Below are 17,922 nucleotides of genomic sequence, written 5' to 3' on the forward strand. Positions count from 1 at the left end.
GCAGTGATGTTTTGGGGCTGTTGCTGGGCAACACGGACTTTCAACTCCCTCCAAAGATTTTCTATGGGGTTGAGATCTGGAGACTGGCTAGGCCACTCCAGGACCTTGAAATGCTTCTTACGAAGCCACTCCTTCGTTGCCCGGGCGGTGTGTTTGGGATCATTGTCATGCTGAAAGACCCAGCCACATTTCATCTTCAATGCCCTTGCTGATGGAAGGAGGTTTTCACTCAATCTCACGATACATGGCCCCATTCATTCTGTCCTTTACACGGATCAGTCGTCCTGGTCCCTCTGCAGAAAAACAGCCCCAAAGCATGATGTTTCCACCCCCATGCTTCACAGTAGTTATGGTGTTCTTTGGATGCAACTCAGCATTCTTTGTCCTCCAAACACGACGAGTTGAGTTTTTACCAAAAGGTTCTATTTTGGTTTCATCTGACCATATGACATTCTCCCAATCTTCTTCTGGATCATCCAAATGCTCTCTAGCAAACTTCAGACGGGCCTGGACATGTACTGGCTTAAGCAGGGGGACACGTCTGGCACTGCAGGATTTGAGTCCCTGGCGGCGTAGTGTGTTACTGATGGTAGGCTTTTGTACTTTAGTCCCAGCTCTCTGCAGGTCATTCACTAGGTCCCCCCGTTTGGTTCTGTGATTTTTGCTCACCATTCTTGTGATCATTTTGACCCCGCGGGGTGAGATCTTGCGTGGAGCCCCAGATCGAGGGAGATTATCAGTGGTCTTGTATGTCTTCCATTTCCTAATAATTGCTCCCACAGTTGATTTCTTCAAACCAAGCTGCTTACCTATTGCAGATTCAGTCTTCCCAGCCTGGTGCAGGTCTACAATTTTGTTTCTGGTGTCCTTACACAGCTCTTTGGTCTTGGCCATAGTGGAGTTTGGAGTATGACTGTTTGAGGTTGTGGACAGGTGTCTTTTATACTGATAACAAGTTCAAACAGGTGCCATTAATACAGGTAACGAGTGGAGGACAGAGGAGCCTCGTAAAGAAGAAGTTACAGGTCTGTGAGAGCCAGAAATCTTGCTTGTTTGTAGGTGACCAAATACTTATTTTCCACCATCATTTGCAAATAAATTCATTACAAATCCTAATGTGATTTTCTGGATTTTCTTTTCTCATTTTGTCTGTCATAGTTGAAGTGTACCCATGATGAAAATTACAGGCCTCTCTCATCTTTTTAAGTGGGAGAACTTGCACAATTGGTGGCTGACTAAATACTTTTTTGCCCCACTGTGTGTGTGTGTGTGTGTATATATATATATATATATACACACACACATATATATGTATGTATGTATGTATGTATGTATGTATGTATGTATGTGTGTGTGTGTATATATATATATATACACACACACATATATATGTATGTATGTATGTATGTATGTATGTGTGTGTATATATATATATATATATATATATACACACACACACACACACACACACACACACACACACACACACACATACATATATATATATATATACACACACACACACACACACACACATACATACATACACATACATATATGTGTATACATATATACAAAAGATAGCCCTATTTGGTAAAAGACCAAGTCCACATTATGGCAATAACAGCTCAAATAAGCAAAGAGAAATGACAATCCATCATTACTATAAGACATCAAGGTCAGTCAATCCGGAAAATTGCAATAACTTTTAATTTCTTCAAATTCAGTCGCAAAAACCATCAAGCGCTATGATGTAACTGGCTCTCATGAGGACCGCCACAGGAAAGGAAGACCGAGTTACCTCTGCTGCAGAGGATAAGTTCATTAGTTACCAGCCTCTCTTCTGTATACCAGCCCTACCTTGTCACAACACAACTGATTGGCTCAAACGCATTGAGGAAAGATATTCCACAAATTAACATGGCACACCTGTTAATTGAAATGCATTCCAGGTGTCGACCTCATGAAGCTGGTTGAGATAATGCCAAATGTGTACAAAGCTGTCATCAAGACGAAGGGTGGCTACTTTAAAGAATCTCAAATAAAATTTGTTTAACACTTTTTTGGTTACTACATGATTCCATATGTGCTGTTACATAATTTTGATGTCTTCACTATTATTATACAATGTAGAAAATAGTAAAAATAAAGAGAAACCCTGGAATGAGTAGGTGTGTCCAAACTTTTGACTGGTACTGTATGTATGTACACACACACACACACACACACACACACACACACACACACAGTTAAAGTCTGACGTTTACATACACCTTAGCCAAATACAGTTAAACTCATTTTTTCACAATTCCTGACCTTTAACCCTAGTAAAAATTCCCTGTCTTAGGTCAGTTAGGATCACCACTTTATTTTACGAATATGAAATGTCAGAATAATAGTAGCGAGAATGATTTATTTCAGCTTTTATTTCTTTCATCACATTCCCAGTGGGTCATAAGTTTACATACACTCAATTAGTATTTGGTAGCATTGCCTTAATTTTTTAAAACTTAGGTCAAATGTTTCTGGTAGCATTCCATAAGCTTCCCACAATAAGTTGGGTGAATTTTGGCCCATTCCTCCTGACAGAGCTGGTGTAACTGAGTCAGGTTTGTAGGCCTCCTTGCTCGCACACGCTTTTCAGTTCTGCCCACAAATGTTCTATAGGATTGAGATCAGGGCTTTGTGATGGCCACTCCAATACCTTGACTTTGTTGTCCATAAGCCAATTTGCAACAACTTTGGTAGTATGCTTAGGGTCATTGTCCATTTGGAAGACCCATGTGTTCAAGCTTTAACTTCCTGACTGATGTCTTGAGACGTTGCTTCAATAAATCCACATAATTATCCTTCCTCGTGATGCCATCTATTTTTGTGAAGTGCACCAGTCCCTCCTGCAAAACACCCCCACAACATGTTGCTGTCACCCCCGTGATTCACGGTTGGGATGGTGTTCTTCCCCCTTTTCCTCCAAACATAACGATGGTCATTATGGCCAAACAGTTCTATTTTTGTTTCATCAGACCAGAGAACATTTCTCCAAAAAGTACGATCTTTGTCCCCATGTGCAGTTGCAAACCGTAGTTTGGCTTTTTTATGGCGGTTTTAGAGCAGTGGCTTCTTCCTTGCTGAGCGGCCTTTCAGGTTATGTTGATATATAGGACTCGTTTACTGTGGATATAGATACTTTTGTACCCATTTCCTCCAGCATCTTCACAAGGTCATTTGCTGTTGTTCTGGGATTGATTTGCACTTTTTGCACCAAAGTATGTTCATCTCTAGGAGACAGAACGCATCTCCTATTGTTTGTAGAGATGAACGTGGTACCTTCAGGCGTTGGGAAATTGCTCCCAAGGATGAACCAGACTTGTGGAGGTCTCCAATTTTGTTTCTGAGGTCTTGGCTGATTTTTTTTGATTTTCCCATGATGTCAAGCAAAGAGGCACTGAGTTTGAAGGTAGGCCTTGAAATACATGCACAGGTACACCTCCAATTGACTCAAATGATGTCAATTAGTCTCTCAGAAGCTTCTAAAGCCATGATATAATTTTCTGGAATTTTCCAAGTTGTTTAAAGGCACAGTAACTTAGTGTATGTAAACTTCTGACCCACTGGAAATGTGATACAGTGAATTATAAGTGAAATAATCTGTCTGTAAACAATTGTTGGTAAAATGACTTGTGTCATGCACAAAGTAGATGTCCTAACCAACTTGCCAAAACTATAGTTTGTTTACAAGAAATTTGTGGAGTGGTTGAAAAACGAGTTTTAATGACTCCAACCTATGTGTATGTAAACTTCCGACTTCAACTGTAATTATGAGATGAGTATTGCATATATATATATATATACACACATGCATACACACACAGTACATACCAGAAAATTACTAACAATTAGAAAACTTCCTCAACATAAAACCCTGTGTTACAATTTCATCACACCCAGTCTCCACGTTTCTCTCATCTCTGACTCAATTCACAAAGTCACTCAACTGTGTCTTGGTTTCTCTTTTCTGCTACATCTCAAACATTTTGGACATACAAGCTACCCCCTGTCAAGATGGTGTTATTTTACCATATGTAAGACAAACTGTTCAGAGTCCGAGTCTGCTCTGGAACTGAATAGACTCTCTGCCCCAGGACACAGAGGACTGCTCTTTGTAAGCTCTGCCTTCTATAGGGGAATGACAGGGGGGGGGGGGGGGGGGTCCCATCCTCTCAAGGCACCAGCTTTCTCTTCTAGCCCACATCAGGACCTCCCCATACATCCAACTCCATCAGACATGTTCCATTTCAACACTGCTAGTGTATAATGATGATTCAGAGAACACACACGAGGTATGATCTCAGTGGACCGGTTTTGTATTTGAGTGTCGTTTGGGAATTGCTACTCCTTCCACATTATGGATGCACACCTGGGCACACAGAAGCACCTAGAACCCCTCGCCGGCTAGTTCAATCTCCTACCGAACCATCTGAACATCAGCCCTGTAACTCGTTAGTATTTTCCCACAGAGCTACCGTACTTGTAGCTTCGAGAGCCAGTCTAGAGTTTCAACATGTAAGCAAGATGTTCTCTTTTCTGGCACAGCCACATTCATCCCTGGCCAGCCCAGATACATGGACAACACAAAATACTGTTGGTAATGTGGCGGGAGGGATTCTAGCTCAAAGGTGCCACAAGCGGCGAATCACTTAAATCAGGACAAAAGGCAAAAAAAAAAGAAAAGGAAAGTGAACATTTTGGAAGGAAATCGCTGTACAGTATTGACCATTTTTTATAAAAACAAATGAAAAATTGAAATAACTCAAGAGTCCCCCCCCCCCCCCCCCCCCACATGATGGCGGGCAGACTGAGGTCCTGAAGGCAGTCTTCTTAAAAGTCTGACAGTTTTTCCCTTCTCTCCGTCTTACTTTCTCACTCTCTCTCCCTTTATCTCCAATGCGGGGCGAGCAGGGCCAGGGTGAGCCCACAGAGTGCCAGTGCCATGCTCCCGTGTGCCATATGGTCTCCACCGGTCGTGTCTTGGTGCACCATCTTGACCACGCGGGGGTTGATGGGGGTGGGTGGGATGGAGAAGTAGATGTCCCGGTCCGCCACGCAGGATGGAGAGTCACAGCCGCTGCCACTCTCCTGTCCTCCGCTACCATCCTCATCTGAAAGAAAGAAAGAAACAAAGAGAGAGACAGAAGTGAGAAGATTTCAGGGGGCAAGAAATGAGAGCAGGTTGATGAGGCCATGAACACAGGAAAAGACACAGCATTCAGGGGATGAAAATAGAACTCATCAAGTCTGTTGTGACATTTTTATGGCAACACCAAAGGTTGTGGTCCTCTCTAGCTCAGTTGATAGAGCATGGCGCTTGCATCGGTAGGATAGTGGGTTCGATTCCCGGGACCACCCATACGTAAAAAATGTATGCACGCATGACTAAGTCGCTTTGGATAAAAGTGTCTGCTAAATGGTATATAAGGTAATAGTCAATAGTCTTCAAACAGACGACATGAGCAGAATATCTAGGCCAGCTAATCTTTATAGACAGGTGGGGTGTTTACCAACAATCAAAGGATTATTGACCATTTGTAAGCTATATTTCTTATGTAAATGTTTATTGAAAACATATATACATTTGCCCAATAAGCACTTGTCTCTCAAATACATTGTTACAGTAGTTAGTTAGCTAATTTTATCCATATTAGCATAAGATGTGACGTCAAATGTCAAAACAAGATATACACAAGATACAACTAGTTGTAACAAGCCATCTACGATTCACCACACATCAGCTTCTTGTCATTGTTGCTAGCTATCTGACTGTTCAGAAAACAACTACACACGCACAGCCTTTTACCTCAGAGTTACGCCACATGACTGTAATGATGTTGTCAACACACCCGTCTATTGAAATGGAGAAGATTTCCTAAAGTTTAGTTCCCCGTAGAGGGTGCCAATCAGGTGTCCAACCCGGATGCTCTGCATGGGGCAATGGGCCTCAGTAAGTAAGTTAATCTGTTAGTTCTTACCATCCTCACCTTGGTCGATGGAGATATCATTGCCGCTGTGGGCGGCCTTCAACCAGCTGGTCATTTCCTTCAACACTGCGATCTGACTGCGAATCGCCACATCTGGCTTTGTAATGTCCACTTCCACATCCGGGTTGGACACCTGATTGGCCAATCCGTTGCCCATGACAACAGACTCGTACCTATGGCAGAAGGTCAAGAATGAAAGTGGAGATCCTACCAAGTACACTGTTAGTTTACTATCTGTAGCAACATTACTTTATGCCTTCAGAATGGTGGCTCCGTCCCGAACGGCACCCTATTCCCTAAATAGTGTACCACGTTTGAAAAGTAGTGCACTAAATGGGGAATAGGGTCTAATTTGGGACGCAGGCACTGTTGGTTGGTGACTTGTGTCAAGGGAGTGACCTGAGAAAACAACCTGCCAAACTAACCTGCTCTTTGCTGTTCCGTTCCAACAGTCATCCCTCGACGTGATCCTCTCCCCAGCACACACGGTCTCTGGCAGCGTGGACCAGAACTTCTTAGCATGCTTCAGCCTTTTCTTCACGTCTGTCGTCTGGGCAGAAGGAGAGAGGCAGGCAAACAGAGACGGATCATTCATTTACACCACGTCCATTTGAAAGACTTCGGATTCTCACGTGAAAACTCTTTGAATTTATGCTGACGGTTGGGCCAGATGGCTGACAATGCCTTACCAGTCTGTCCAGGCTGGTGCCAGCAGCAGTAGTGGGCCGTGCGTCAGGGCTGTAGGGACGAAAGCGACCGGTGAATCCTGTCTCCTTGACTGAGCGACGCGACCGGAAGCCATTACCTGGTTTAGGCTGACCACACCCCTGGAACACCTGAAGGGGTGGAGAGGCAAGTGAGTGGAATGTACAGACAGACAGATAGACACAGGCTACCAGGCAGGCACACAGACAGAAAGGTTGGCAAATAAAGAAAACACACACACACACACACAGTCAAAGACAAACTGAGACAGGAAGTGACTGACCTTCTGTGACACCTGCATGCTGTTCTCCTGCATGTTCATGATGGCCTCGGAGATCTTAACATCAATGGGGTCCATCACAGACTCAAAGTTGAAGGGCCCCTCCAGTCTCTCAGCCAGACTCAACATGGCATCTGATAAGACACAACTCAGTTAGTCATGGACACAATAGCCGCAACCCTGCAATAACTGCAAACAAACACCCCCAAAACCAAAATAATTATGTGAATTAAAGTGCTAAAATCTTCTTTGGCCTAGATTCTACCAGCAGGGGGAAGCACACTGCAGACACCAGAGGTCCCCCAGTGAGTGTCAGAAGCCACACACTCCCTCTCCCCCTCTCTCCCTCCCACTCCCTCCCTCCCTCATTGGAGCATGTTTAACTGGTCATTGTTGGATATGAAAGCCCTTACCCAGGAAGTTGTTCCACTCTGTGTCGAGGTCAGCCTGGTTGGCCAGACAGCCACGCATCACGTTGAGACAGTAGTTCTGGCAAGGCTTGAGGGCCACCTGGCCTTTGCAGTAGGGACAGTACAACATCTTCATGGCTGCCCGCACACAGCTAGGGGATGCACTGACCTGAGGGGGAGGGCAGAGGGAGTTAGTGACCAATGCATTTCAGACAGACACAGACTATATACAGTGCAAGATGTATCAGACAGACACTTAGACTATATACAGTTGGGTCCTGAAATTATTGACACCCTTGATAAAGATGACCAAAAATGACTGTATAAAATAAATTATGTAAATACTAAGCTATATTGTACGCTCAAATTTTTTGGGGAAATTATATTATATCATTTTATACTAATACAATTGCTCATAGAAAGAGATTTGGTTTAACAAGTAATATAATTTTTTCTCAAAAGGGGTCAAATGATTGACACCCCTGTTTGTTCCATAGGGCAGCACACAATTGGCCCAGCGTCATCCGGGTTAGGGGAGGGTTTGGCTGGGGTAAGCCATCATTGTAAATAAGAATTGGTTCTTAACTGACTCGCATAGATAAATACAGGTTAAATAAAATAAATGACAATACCTCACCTTGAGGGGATAACGGCACAGAGCCTTTTTCTAAAATGTTTCATGAGTTGGAGAACACATTGGGAGGGATCTTAGACCATTCCTCCATGCATAATCTTTCCAGATCCTTGATATTTTATTTTTTATTTAACCAGGTTGGCCAGTTGAGAACAAGTTCTCATTTACAACTGCGACCTGGCCAAGATAAAGCAAAGCAGTGCGACACAAACAACAACACAGAGTTACACATGGAGTAAACAACGTACAGTCTTGCCAAAAGTTTTGAGAATGACAAAAATATTAATTTTTAAAAAGTTTGCTGCCCTTCTTGACACCAGGCCACCCTCCAAAAGTCTTCGCCTCACTGTGCGTGCAGATGCACTCACACCTGCCTGCTGCCATTCCTGAGCAAGCTCTGAACTGGTGGTGCCCCGATCCCGCAGCCGAATCAACTTTTAGGAGATGGTCCTGGCGCTTGCTGGACATTCTCGGGCGCCCTGAAGCCTTCTTCACAACAATTGAACCGCTCTCCTTGAAGTTCTTGATGATCCGATAAATGGTTGATTCAGGTACAATCTTACTCGCAGCAATATCCTTGCCTGTGAAGTGCTTTTTGTGCAAAGCAATGATGACGGCACGTGTTTCCTTGCAGGTAACCATGGTTGACAGAGGAAGAACAATGATTCCAAGCACCAGTCTGTTATTCAAACTCAATCAGCATGACAGAGTGCTCTCCAGCCTTGTCCTCGTCAACACTCACACCTGTGTTAACTGACATCACTGACATGATGTCAGCTGATCCTTTTGTGGCAGTGCTGAAATGCAGTGGAAATGTTTTTGGGGATTCAGTTCATTTGCATGGCAAAGTTGCTAGGGACATTCCTGGAAGAAGCTAGCTAGCTAACAAGGAGTGTCTAGTTGGCAGAAGAGAAGAAGGGACAAAGAAGGGACAAAGTGGGACAAAATAAGGACAGAAGAAAAGGGAAAGGGGACATTAAGGTGAAGCAGTCCTCTAAAGACACAAAAGACAATAATACAAGAAACAACACTTCTATTGCCTCTCCCTCTACAATACGCACTTCCGGGTTGGAGCGAGTAGTTGCATTCCGCTTTGCTCCACAGGTAGTATTACATTTCATTTCATTACAGTACAACAGTTTGATTTGTTTGATCTTAGCTGGCTACATAGCCGTCTTTGTATCCAAGATAATTGTGTAGTCTAGAGTAATTGTCGAGGTTACCTAGCCAGTTACACTTTCAAACAAAGTCAACAACGCAGCCACTGCTAGCTAGCCTATTTCACCAGCCAGCAGTACTATATCATTTTAGTCAATAAGATTTTTTGCAACGTAAGCTTAACTTTCTGAACATTCGAGACGTGTAGTCCACTTGTCATTCCAATCTCCTTTGCATTAGCGTAGCCTCTTCTGTAGCCTGTCAACTATGTGTCTGTCTATCCCTGTTCTCTCCTCTCTGCACAGACCATACAAACGCTTCACACCGCGTGGCCGCTGCTACTCTAACCTGGTGGTCCCAGCGCGCACGACCCACGTGGAGTTCCAGGTCTCAGGCAGCCTCTGGAACTGCCGATCTGCGGCCAACAAGGCAGAGTTCATCTCAGCCTATGCTTCCCTCCAGTCCCTCGACTTCTTGGCACTGACGGAAACATGGATTACCACTGATAACACTGCTACTCCTACTGCTCTCTCCTCGTCTGCCCACGTGTTCTCGCACACCCCGAGAGCTTCTGGTCAGCGGGGTGGTGGCACTGGGATCCTCATCTCTCCCAAGTGGACATTCTCTCTTTCTCCCCTGACCCATCTGTCTATCGCCTCCTTTGAATTCCATGCTGTCACAGTTACCAGCCCTTTCAAGCTTAACATCCTTATCATTTATCGCCCTCCAGGTTCCCTTGGAGAGTTCATCAATGAGCTTGACGCCCTGATAAGTTCCTTTCCTGAGGATGGCTCACCTCTCACAGTTCTGGGTGACTTTAACCTCCCCACGTCTACCTTTGACTCATTCCTCTCTGCCTCCTTCTTTCCACTCCTCTCCTCTTTTGACCTCACCCTCTCACCTTCCCCCCCTACTCACAAGGCAGGCAATACGCTTGACCTCATCTTTACTAGATGCTGTTCTTCCACTAATCTCATTGCAACTCCCCTCCAAGTCTCCCACCACTACCTTGTATCCTTTTCCCTCTCGCTCTCATCCAACACTTCCCACACTGCCCCTACTCGGATGGTATCGCGCCGTCCCAACCTTCGCTCTCTCTCCCCCGCTACTCTCTCCTCTTCCATCCTATCATCTCTTCCCTCTGCTCAAACCTTCTCCAACCTATCTCCTGATTCTGCCTCCTCAACCCTCCTCTCCTCCCTTTCTGCATCCTTTGACTCTCTATGTCCCCTATCCTCCAGGCCGGCTCGGTCCTCCCCTCCTGCTCCGTGGCTCGACGACTCATTGCGAGCTCACAGAACAGGGCTCCGGGCAGCCGAGCGGAAATGGAGGAAAACTCGCCTCCCTGCGGACCTGGCATCCTTTCACTCCCTCCTCTCTACATTCTCCTCTTCTGTCTCTGCTGCTAAAGCCAATTTCTACCACTCTAAATTCCAAGCATCTGCCTCTAACCCTAGGAAGCTCTTTGCCACCTTCTCCTCCCTCCTGAATCCTCCTCCCCCTCCTCCCTCTCTGCTGATGACTTCGTCAACCATTTTGAAAAGAAGGTCGACGACATCCGATCCTCGTTTGCTAAGTCAAACGACACCGCTGGTTCTGCTCACACTGCCCTACCCTGTGCTTTGACCTCTTTCTCCCCTCTCTCTCCAGATGAAATCTCGCGTCTTGTGACGGCCGGCCGCCCAACAACCTGCCCGCTTGACCCTATCCCCTCCTCTCTTGTCCAGACCATTTCCGGAGACCTTCTCCCTTACCTCACCTCGCTCATCAACTCATCCTTGACCGCTGGCTACGTCCCTTCCATCTTCAAGAGAGCGAGAGTTGCACCCCTTCTGAAAAAACCTACACTCGATCCCTCCGATGTCAACAACTACAGACCAGTATCCCTTCTTTCTTTTCTCTCCAAAACTCTTGAACGTGCCGTCCTTGGCCAGCTCTCCTGCTATCTCTCTCAGAATGACCTTCTTGATCCAAATCAGTCAGGTTTCAAGACTAGTCATTCAACTGAGACTGCTCTTCTCTGTGTCACGGAGGCGCTCCGCACTGCTAAAGCTAACTCTCTCTCCTCTGCTCTCATCCTTCTAGACCTATCGGCTGCCTTTGATACTGTGAACCATCAGATCCTCCTCTCCACCCTCTCCGAGCTGGGCATCTCCGGCGCGGCCCACGCTTGGATTGCGTCCTACCTGACAGGTCGCTCCTACCAGGTGGCGTGGCGAGAATCTGTCTCCGCACCACGTGCTCTCACCACTGGTGTCCCCCAGGGCTCTGTTCTAGGCCCTCTCCTATTCTCGCTATACACCAAGTCACTTGGCTCTGTCATATCCTCACATGGTCTCTCCTATCATTGCTATGCAGACGACACACAATTAATCTTCTCCTTTCCCCCCTCTGATAACCAGGTGGTGAATCGCATCTCTGCATGTCTGGCAAACATATCAGTGTGGATGACGGATCACCACCTCAAGCTGAACCTCGGCAAGACGGAGCTGCTCTTCCTCCCGGGGAAGGACTGCCCGTTCCATGATCTCGCCATCACGGTTGACAACTCCATTGTGTCCTCCTCCCAGAGTGCTAAGAACCTTGGCGTGATCCTGGACAACACCCTGTCGTTCTCAACTAACATCAAGGCGGTGACCCGTTCCTGTAGGTTCATGCTCTACAACATTCGCAGAGTACGACCCTGCCTCACGCAGGAAGCGGCGCAGGTCCTAATCCAGGCACTTGTCATCTCCCGTCTGGATTACTGCAACTCGCTGTTGGCTGGGCTCCCTGCCTGTGCCATTAAACCCCTACAACTCATCCAGAACGCCGCAGCCCGTCTGGTGTTCAACTTTCCCAAGTTCTCTCACGTCACCCCGCTCCTCCGCTCTCTCCACTGGCTTCCAGTTGAAGCTCGCATCCGCTACAAGACCATGGTGCTTGCCTACGGAGCTGTGAGGGGAACGGCACCTCCGTACCTTCAGGCTCTGATCAGGCCCTACACCCAAACAAGGGCACTGCGTTCATCCACCTCTGGCCTGCTTGCCTCCCTACCTCTGAGGAAGTACAGTTCCCGCTCAGCCCAGTCAAAACTGTTCGCTGCTCTGGCACCCCAATGGTGGAACAAACTCCCTCACGACGCCAGGTCAGCGGAGTCAATCACCACCTTCCGGAGACACCTGAAACCCCACCTCTTTAAGGAATACCTAGGATAGGATAAAGTAATCCTTCTAAACCCCCCCCCCCCCTTAAAAGAGTTAGATGCACTATTGTAAAGTGGTTGTTCCACTGGATATCATAAGGTGAATGCACCAATTTGTAAGTCGCTCTGGATAAGAGCGTCTGCTAAATGACTTAAATGTAAAATGTAAATGTAAAGAGGGACTTTGCAAATAATTGCAATTCATCTGATCACTCTTCATTACATTCTGGAGTATATGCAAATTGCCATCATACAAACTGAGGCAGCAGACTGTGAAAATTAATATGTGTCATTCTCAAAACTTTTGGCCATGACTGTACAGTCAATAGAAAAAATCCATATACAGTGTGTGATTAGGGAGGTAAGGCAATAAATAGGTCATAGTGGCGAAGTAATTACAATTTAGCAATTAAACACTGGAGTGAAAGATGTGCAAGTAGAGATACTGGGGTGCAAAGGAGCAAAAAAAAATCAATAACAATATAGGGATGGGCTATGTACAGGTGTAATGATCTGTGAGCTGCTCTGACAGCTGATGCTTAAAGTTAGTGAGGGAGATATGAGTCTCCAGTGTCTTTTTGATTTTTGCAATTCGTTCCAGTCATTGGCAGCAGAGAACTGGAAGGAAAGGCGGCCAAAAGAGGAATTGGCTTTGGGGGTGACCAGTGACATATACCTGCTGGAGCACGTGCTATGGGTGGGTGCTGCTATGGTGACCAGTGAGCTGAGATAAGGCGGGGCTTTACCTAGCAAAGACTTATAGATGACCTGGAGCCAGTGGGTTTGGCGACGAATATGAAGCGAGGGCCAACCAACGAGAGCATACAGGTCGCAGTGGTGGGTAGTATATGGGGCGTTGGTGACAAAACAGGCAAAATATCCTTTGTCTGCGCATATGGACTGCCCTCTTCAACTCAAACCACAGGTTTTCAATGGGTTTTAAGTGCGAGAGATGGCCATTGCAAAATGTTGATTTTGTGGGCAATGAATTTGTCTTTGTGGATTTTGATGTGTGCTTGGGGATATTGTCTTGCTTGAATATCTATTTGCGGACAAGTTTCAGTTTCTTGACAGAGGCAACCAGATGTCTGGCTAAAATGTCCTGGTACTGAGTAAAGTTAATGATGACGTTGACCTTACAAGTGCCCCAGGATTAGTGGAAGCAAAAATAGTCCCATAACATCAAAAGTTTACCAACCATATTTTACAGTAGGTATGCAGTTCTTTTCTGCATATGTATTCTCATTTCAAAACCAAACCCACCACTGGTGTGCGTGGCCAAAGAGCTCTATTTTCATGTCATCTGACCAAAGCAACAGTTCAAATCCAAGTTCCAATGCCGTTTAGCAGACTCCAGGCGGATCACATGAAAATAGAGTTCTTTGGCCACACACACCAGTGGTGGGTTTTGCTTCTAGATGAGAATGCATGAGCGGAGAATAACCCCCTACCTACTATAAAATATGGTGGTGGATCATTGAGGCTATGGGGCTATTTTGCTTCCACTGGTCCTGGGGCCCTTGTTTAGGTCAACTTGGTTGCCTCTGCCTGCCAGGAGGCTGAAACTTGGCAGCAAAGTGGATCTTCCAGCAAGACAATAACCCCAAGAACATAACATAATCCACAAACAATTGGCCACCAAATCTACAATTCAACTAATATAATGTTCTATATGTCATTCTATGCATCAACATCTCTATATTTCTTAGGGTTGCAAAGGGAGGGTAAATAATTGGTAACTTTCAAAGTTGACCAGTAAACTACCAGAATTTTTGTACCTGTCAAGAATGTTAGGGAATTGTATCACTTGACATCTAGTAGCCGTTTTGGGTACTTCAGATTACCACAGGAGTCTAATTATCTCTGGCCCTCCGTGTGGCCTTAACACATGTAAAATATATAAAATAAGATCATTTTAAAATACAAAATAAAAATGACACAACTGTAGAACATTATCCTAAATATAACCCATAAACTTAGTGAACTTCCATTTCATCCCAATATCATGGTTTCAGCATGAAATATAATTTCTATGAAATAAAAATAGATACCATGTCAATACAGTCAATTCAGAAAGTATTCAGACCCCTTGACTTTATCCACGTTACAACCTTATTCTAAAATGGATTAGATAAATCTTTTTTTTTTTACTCAATCTACACACAATACCGCAATAATGACAAAGTGAGAACAGGTTTTCAGAATTTATAAAAAATAAGACAGAAATATCATATTTACATAAGTATTTAGACCCTTTGCTATGAGACTCGCAATTAAGCTCATATGCATCCTGTTTACATTATTCATCCTTGAGATATTTCTACCACTTGATTGCAGTCCACCTGTGGTAAATTCAATTGATTCGAAAACATTTGGAAAGGCACACACCTGTCTATAAAAGGTCCCACAGTTGACAGTGTACGTCAGAGCAAAAGGTTGAAGGAATTGTCCGTAGAGCTCAGAGACAGGATTGTGCCGAGGCACAGATTTGGGGAAGGGTACCAAAACATGTCTGCAGCATTGAAGGTCCCCAAGAACACAGCGGCCTCCATTATTCATAAATGGAAGAAGTTTGAAACCACCAAGCATCTTCCTAGAGCTGGCCGCTTGGCCAAACTGAGCATTCGGGGGAAAAGGGCCTTGGTCAGGAAGGTGACCAAGAACCCGATGGTCACTCTGACAGAGCTCCAGAGTTTATCTGTGGAGATGAGAGAACCTTCCAGAAGGACAACGATCTCTGCAGCACTCCACCAATCAGGCCTTTATTGTAGAATGGTTAGACGGAAGCCACTCCTCAGTAAAAGGCATATGATAGCCCACTTGGAGTTTGCCAAAAGTGCCCTAGGATTCTGACCATGAGAAACAAGATTCTCTGGTCTGATGAAACCAAAATTGAACTCTTTGGCCTGAATGCCATGCATCTCGCCTGGAGGAAACCTGGCACCATCCCTACGATGAAGCATGGTGGTGGCAGCATCATGCTGTGTGGATGTTTTTCAGTGGCAGGGACTGGGAGACTAGTCAGGATCGAGGGAAAGATGAAGGGAGCAAAGTACAGATAGATCCTTGATAAAAACCTGCTCCACAATGCTCAGGACCTCAAACTGGGGGCGAAGGTTCACCTTCCAACGGGACAACGACCCTAAGCACACAGCCAAGACAAAGCAGGAGTGGCTTCGGGACAAGACTCAATGTCCTTGAATGCCCCAACCAGACACCGGACTTGAACCCGATCTAACATCTCTGGAGAGACCTGAAAATAGCTGTGCAGCAATGCTCCCCATCCAACCTGACAGAGCTTGAGAGGATCTGTAGAAGAATGGGAAAAACTCGCCAAATACAGTTGTGCCAAGCTTGTAGCGTGATACCCAAGAAGACTCGAGGCTGTAATCACTGCCGAAGGTGCTTCAACAAAATACTGAGTAAAGGGTCTGAATACTTGTAAATGTGATATTTCACCTTTTTTTTTTGCAAACATGTCTAAAAACCTGTTTTTGCTTTGTCATTATGGGGTAGTGTGTGTAGATTGATGAGGGGGGAAAAACGATTTAGTCAATTTTAGAATAAGGCTGTAATGTAACAAAATGTGGAAAAAGTCAAGGGGTCTGAATACTTTCCGAATGAACTGTATGTCTTTGTTGTCAATGTTTTGCCGCCAAACTGGGGAAAGTTGTGAAAAGAGTAAATAGTTGGAAGACTTGGAGAGTTAAGTGAAAATAATGCCATTGTTGATTAGATGCTTTATTCTTTAATTAGGCTTTTTCTTGAACCATATGGTCTATCCACTAAAAACTCATGGATGAATAAAAAATGAATACTATATATGAATACTTTTTAAAAACATTTCCAAAGTTAACATAGATTGCCATAGATGACATGTTAATTACGAAGCATTTCCGTAACTTTGGTATATTACCATTCGTTTTGCAACTCTACTCTTCCACTTACCGTGGAGACTTTGTTGACCACCTCGGGCATGAGCGCCAGGCCACGTGTGAAGGTGCGCGCTGCGACAAAGGCCCGTGTCAGCTGGAGGCGGAGCTTGCGCGGCACGTCACCAAACGGTTTCAGTTGCTCGGTGTGGCGGCTGACACACTCCATGTAGGCGTCACTGAACTCGTACTGGACGTTGACCAATCGGAACATCCTCTCCAGGAGGTCTTCCCAGAAGTCAGATAGCATGGAGTCCAGGTTGACTGCCCCGCTGCCCGACACGTAGTAGCGCTTCAGCTCCTGGAAAAAGTGCTTGAATAGCTCCGCATTATGCACATACATCAGGCCGTACGTGCGCACGAACATGTCGTTGAGCGAGTGCTCCGCGTTGTCCAGCAACTCGCGGAAGAATTCTGCAGACGGGAAAGAGAAGAAGAGAGTGTAAGTACGACGATAGCACACAGCTAAAACTTAAATGTCAACATCAGAGTGTGGTAACGGTAGGCTATATTTATGATCTAATAGAATATTAATATAAAGAGGTTATTATTATTAAAGTGACTTGTTATTCAGGAAATTGTATTTGCTGCATAATGGAGCGCTTCTTAAATCTTCCAAAACATGTGGACGGGGGCAGATTTTATAAAGGCTAATGTCAATACCATATTTATTCTGTCTGGGCTAAAGATGTTCAAACTACGTACGTACTCTAATAAAATCTGTTCCTCTTAAAAAACACAGTGCCTTCAGAAAGTATTCATACCCCTTGACCTATCCACATTTAGTTGTATTAAAGCCTGAATTATAAATGGATTCAATAAATACAAAATCTCATCCATGTACACACAATACCCCAAAACGAAGATGAAGTGAAAACATGTTAATGTACACTACCGTTCAAAGGTTTGGGGCCACTTTAGAAATGTCCTTGTTTTTGAAAGAAAGGCACATTTTTTGTCTATTTAAGAAGACCTTTCTTCTGAAATTCATGAGTCTACTCGTTCTGAGAAATTTTTATTTTAAAATGGCCAAAAAATTAGATTTTCTTTCAAAAACAAGGACATTTCTAAGTGACCCCAAACTTTTGAACAGTAGTGTACATTTTAGCAAATTTATGTCAATAAAACTTGGGAGTCCACCTGTTGCCAATTCAATTGTTTGGACATGATTTAGGTGTCACAGTTGACAGTGCATGTCAGAGCCGACGCTATACCATGAAGTCCAAGGGACTGTCAATAGATCTCACAGATAGAATTGTGATGAGGCATATATTTGGAAGGGCATAAAACAATTTCTAGAGTGTTGAACGTTTCCAAGAGCACAGTGGTTTCCATCATTGGGAAATTGAAAAAATATGGAACTACCCAGACTTTGAGCAACCTGGCAAGAAGGACCTGGGTCAGGGAGGTGACCGAAAACAGAACTACAGAGTTCCTTGGCTGAGATGGAAGAATGGCTGCCAGCTGGACAAGTCTCTACAGCACTTCACCAATCAGGGCTTTATGGGAGAGTGGCCAGATGCAAACCACTCCTGAGAAAAAGCCACATGACAGCACGCCTGGAGTTTACAAAAAGGCACGTGA

The 17,922-nt window shown here is 44.8% G+C and overlaps 1 protein-coding gene across 1 annotated transcript in view; it reads right to left on the reverse strand.

Moving 5' to 3' along the window:
• Positions 1 to 3,806: 3,806 nt before the first annotated feature.
• The window catches only part of LOC120057823 (glypican-4-like), a 78,876-nt gene continuing 64,760 nt past the window's right edge, over positions 3,807 to 17,922 (reverse strand). Inside the window, exons 3-9 of the mRNA XM_039006286.1 lie at positions 16,355 to 16,752; positions 7,434 to 7,599; positions 7,024 to 7,154; positions 6,725 to 6,871; positions 6,461 to 6,585; positions 6,036 to 6,208; positions 3,807 to 5,159 (exon numbers count right to left, since the gene is read on the reverse strand). Coding sequence (XP_038862214.1) covers positions 4,936 to 5,159; positions 6,036 to 6,208; positions 6,461 to 6,585; positions 6,725 to 6,871; positions 7,024 to 7,154; positions 7,434 to 7,599; positions 16,355 to 16,752 — 1,364 coding nt within the window. The 3' untranslated portion in view covers positions 3,807 to 4,935. The remainder of the gene's footprint in view (positions 5,160 to 6,035; positions 6,209 to 6,460; positions 6,586 to 6,724; positions 6,872 to 7,023; positions 7,155 to 7,433; positions 7,600 to 16,354; positions 16,753 to 17,922) is intronic.

The sequence above is a fragment of the Salvelinus namaycush genome, chromosome 13 (assembly GCF_016432855.1).
Source record: "Salvelinus namaycush isolate Seneca chromosome 13, SaNama_1.0, whole genome shotgun sequence".
Lineage (NCBI taxonomy): Eukaryota > Metazoa > Chordata > Actinopteri > Salmoniformes > Salmonidae > Salvelinus > Salvelinus namaycush.